The sequence below is a fragment of the Pyxicephalus adspersus genome, unplaced genomic scaffold (genome assembly GCF_032062135.1).
Source record: "Pyxicephalus adspersus unplaced genomic scaffold, UCB_Pads_2.0 Sca532, whole genome shotgun sequence".
Classification (NCBI taxonomy): Eukaryota; Metazoa; Chordata; class Amphibia; order Anura; family Pyxicephalidae; genus Pyxicephalus; species Pyxicephalus adspersus.
The window spans coordinates 10,672-12,427 of record NW_027317539.1 but is presented as its reverse complement, the minus strand read 5'-3'; the positions used below and the strand labels follow the sequence as shown (position 1 = coordinate 12,427).

General features: G+C 37.5%; 1 protein-coding gene across 1 annotated transcript in view; it reads right to left on the bottom strand.

The window, feature by feature from the left end:
* Positions 1-452: 452 nt before the first annotated feature.
* The window catches only part of LOC140321065 (probable ATP-dependent RNA helicase DDX10), a gene marked incomplete at its 3' end in the record, with an annotated part of 11,941 nt that continues 10,637 nt past the window's right edge, over positions 453-1,756 (bottom strand). Inside the window, 2 exon segments of the mRNA XM_072397950.1 lie at positions 453-615; positions 1,131-1,257. Of these exon segments, the coding sequence (XP_072254051.1) occupies positions 453-615; positions 1,131-1,257 (290 nt within the window).

Sequence of the window (1,756 nt, the reverse complement as noted above, 5' to 3'; positions counted from 1 at the left end):
ATAGATTGTAGAGGAGAGTCAGGTTAGCGGAATACCAGAGAGAAGGATGTTACAGTTCTGTATAAGAAAAAGAAGCATTCCTCATAAAGCCCATTCATCCTAAAAAAGTGTTACAATGAAGGCAGTGACACTTTTTTTAAGATGTCTAATGCATTAAACAATGCATGCAACTTTTCAAGCAGCACACACTTCAGTGTACATTTGTCAGCAAAGGACCTTGGAGTGGCATTCCCAGAGAATGGCAACAGACTGCATAACCACAGCTATTTGTTAAAGAACATATACATCGTTGGCCTCATCGAGAGGTCATATGAGGCTACAAAACAGTATTGTCATGTCTTGATTAGTTTACAGTAAATATACATTATGCAAAGCACACTCAATATTACATACCTACACAAAGCAAAGCAGAAAGAACACTATACTGGGGTAATGAACCTATCATCACATACCTAATCCTCTGGCTGCAATGTCTGTAGCAAACAATACGGCTGATTGTTTCTTCACAAAGTCATTATAGACCTCCATTCTCTTCATTTGCTGCTGTTTACCATGTAAGGCCAAGATGGGAATACCAGGCCGCAGCCTGCAGAATGCACGGAACAAGTACTGGACCTGGCAGAAAAAAAAATGATGGAGATTAGACATGGTTAGCAGATCCACTTGACACACCTGTGTTTACTGCACATTGTGCTCTTTGTTTTATCAATAATTCAAAAATGTAAGTTAACATGTGATACCTGCATTGTCTTTTAAAGTGCTCTCTGCATAACACTTCATGATTGGAGTACAGGCTGGTCACATACCTATGTTCTTCTCTTCTAAGCACTTCTCTCCTGCTGAACAACAGTGTGCTCTAAAAATGTTTATTTTATTAAAACAGTATTTTGGACCATTATTTTGGCTGCTGGATGCATAAAGAAAAGGTAGTAATATTTGCCCCACATTCTCCACTCTAAGCTGAGCCGAGAAAGCCCTGCCCTTTACCACGCAAGGTACAATAGCCTAGGTTTTTGTTAAGAGACACAACTCAGAAACTGGTGTACAAACCAATTTCAGGGTACAAATCCTAATAATTAACCCTTATAAGTAGCAACAAACATGTCCCTTGGAGCCAAATTTACACATACCTGTTTACAGCTGGAGAAGAAGACAATGCTCTTTTTTTTCAGGTGATTACGTACAAATGAAAACAGAAGGTTTATCTTTTGTGGGAGATCACACACAACAAAATTTTGTTCTAGAGTTGCCGGTGTACTGAAATACAAAGAGATTGAAACATATCAAATCATCATACTAAAATATCAGATTTATCACCATAAAAGAAATTTGAGAGAAAAAATAAAATAACCCAACATCTACCATATTAAAAATAAACTCATCAACTGCAAAGCTATAAGCATCTAGTGGATGAAAAAGGATTCCTAGAGCCCCATGGGTTGTTTTGAGAACACAGCAGAAAACATTATGCATAAAAAAAGAGTAAATATATTGTAACAATATAGTCGTTAAACCTGTATTATTTTATTTCTTAATTAAGCTTCTGAACATTGTTCTGACACTGTTCCAAAGCTTCCTATCACATTGGAGTGGGAGAAACAATGGAGGAAAGAGATGGTGTATGGCACAAGCATCGTGTACTTTTAACCCCCCTAGCGGTATTCCCGAGTGTGATTTGGGGTGGATTTTACCTGCAAATAGCGGTAATCCCGAGTCACACTCGAAGTAGCTTTAACCTTTTTAAAAAAAAAAAAAA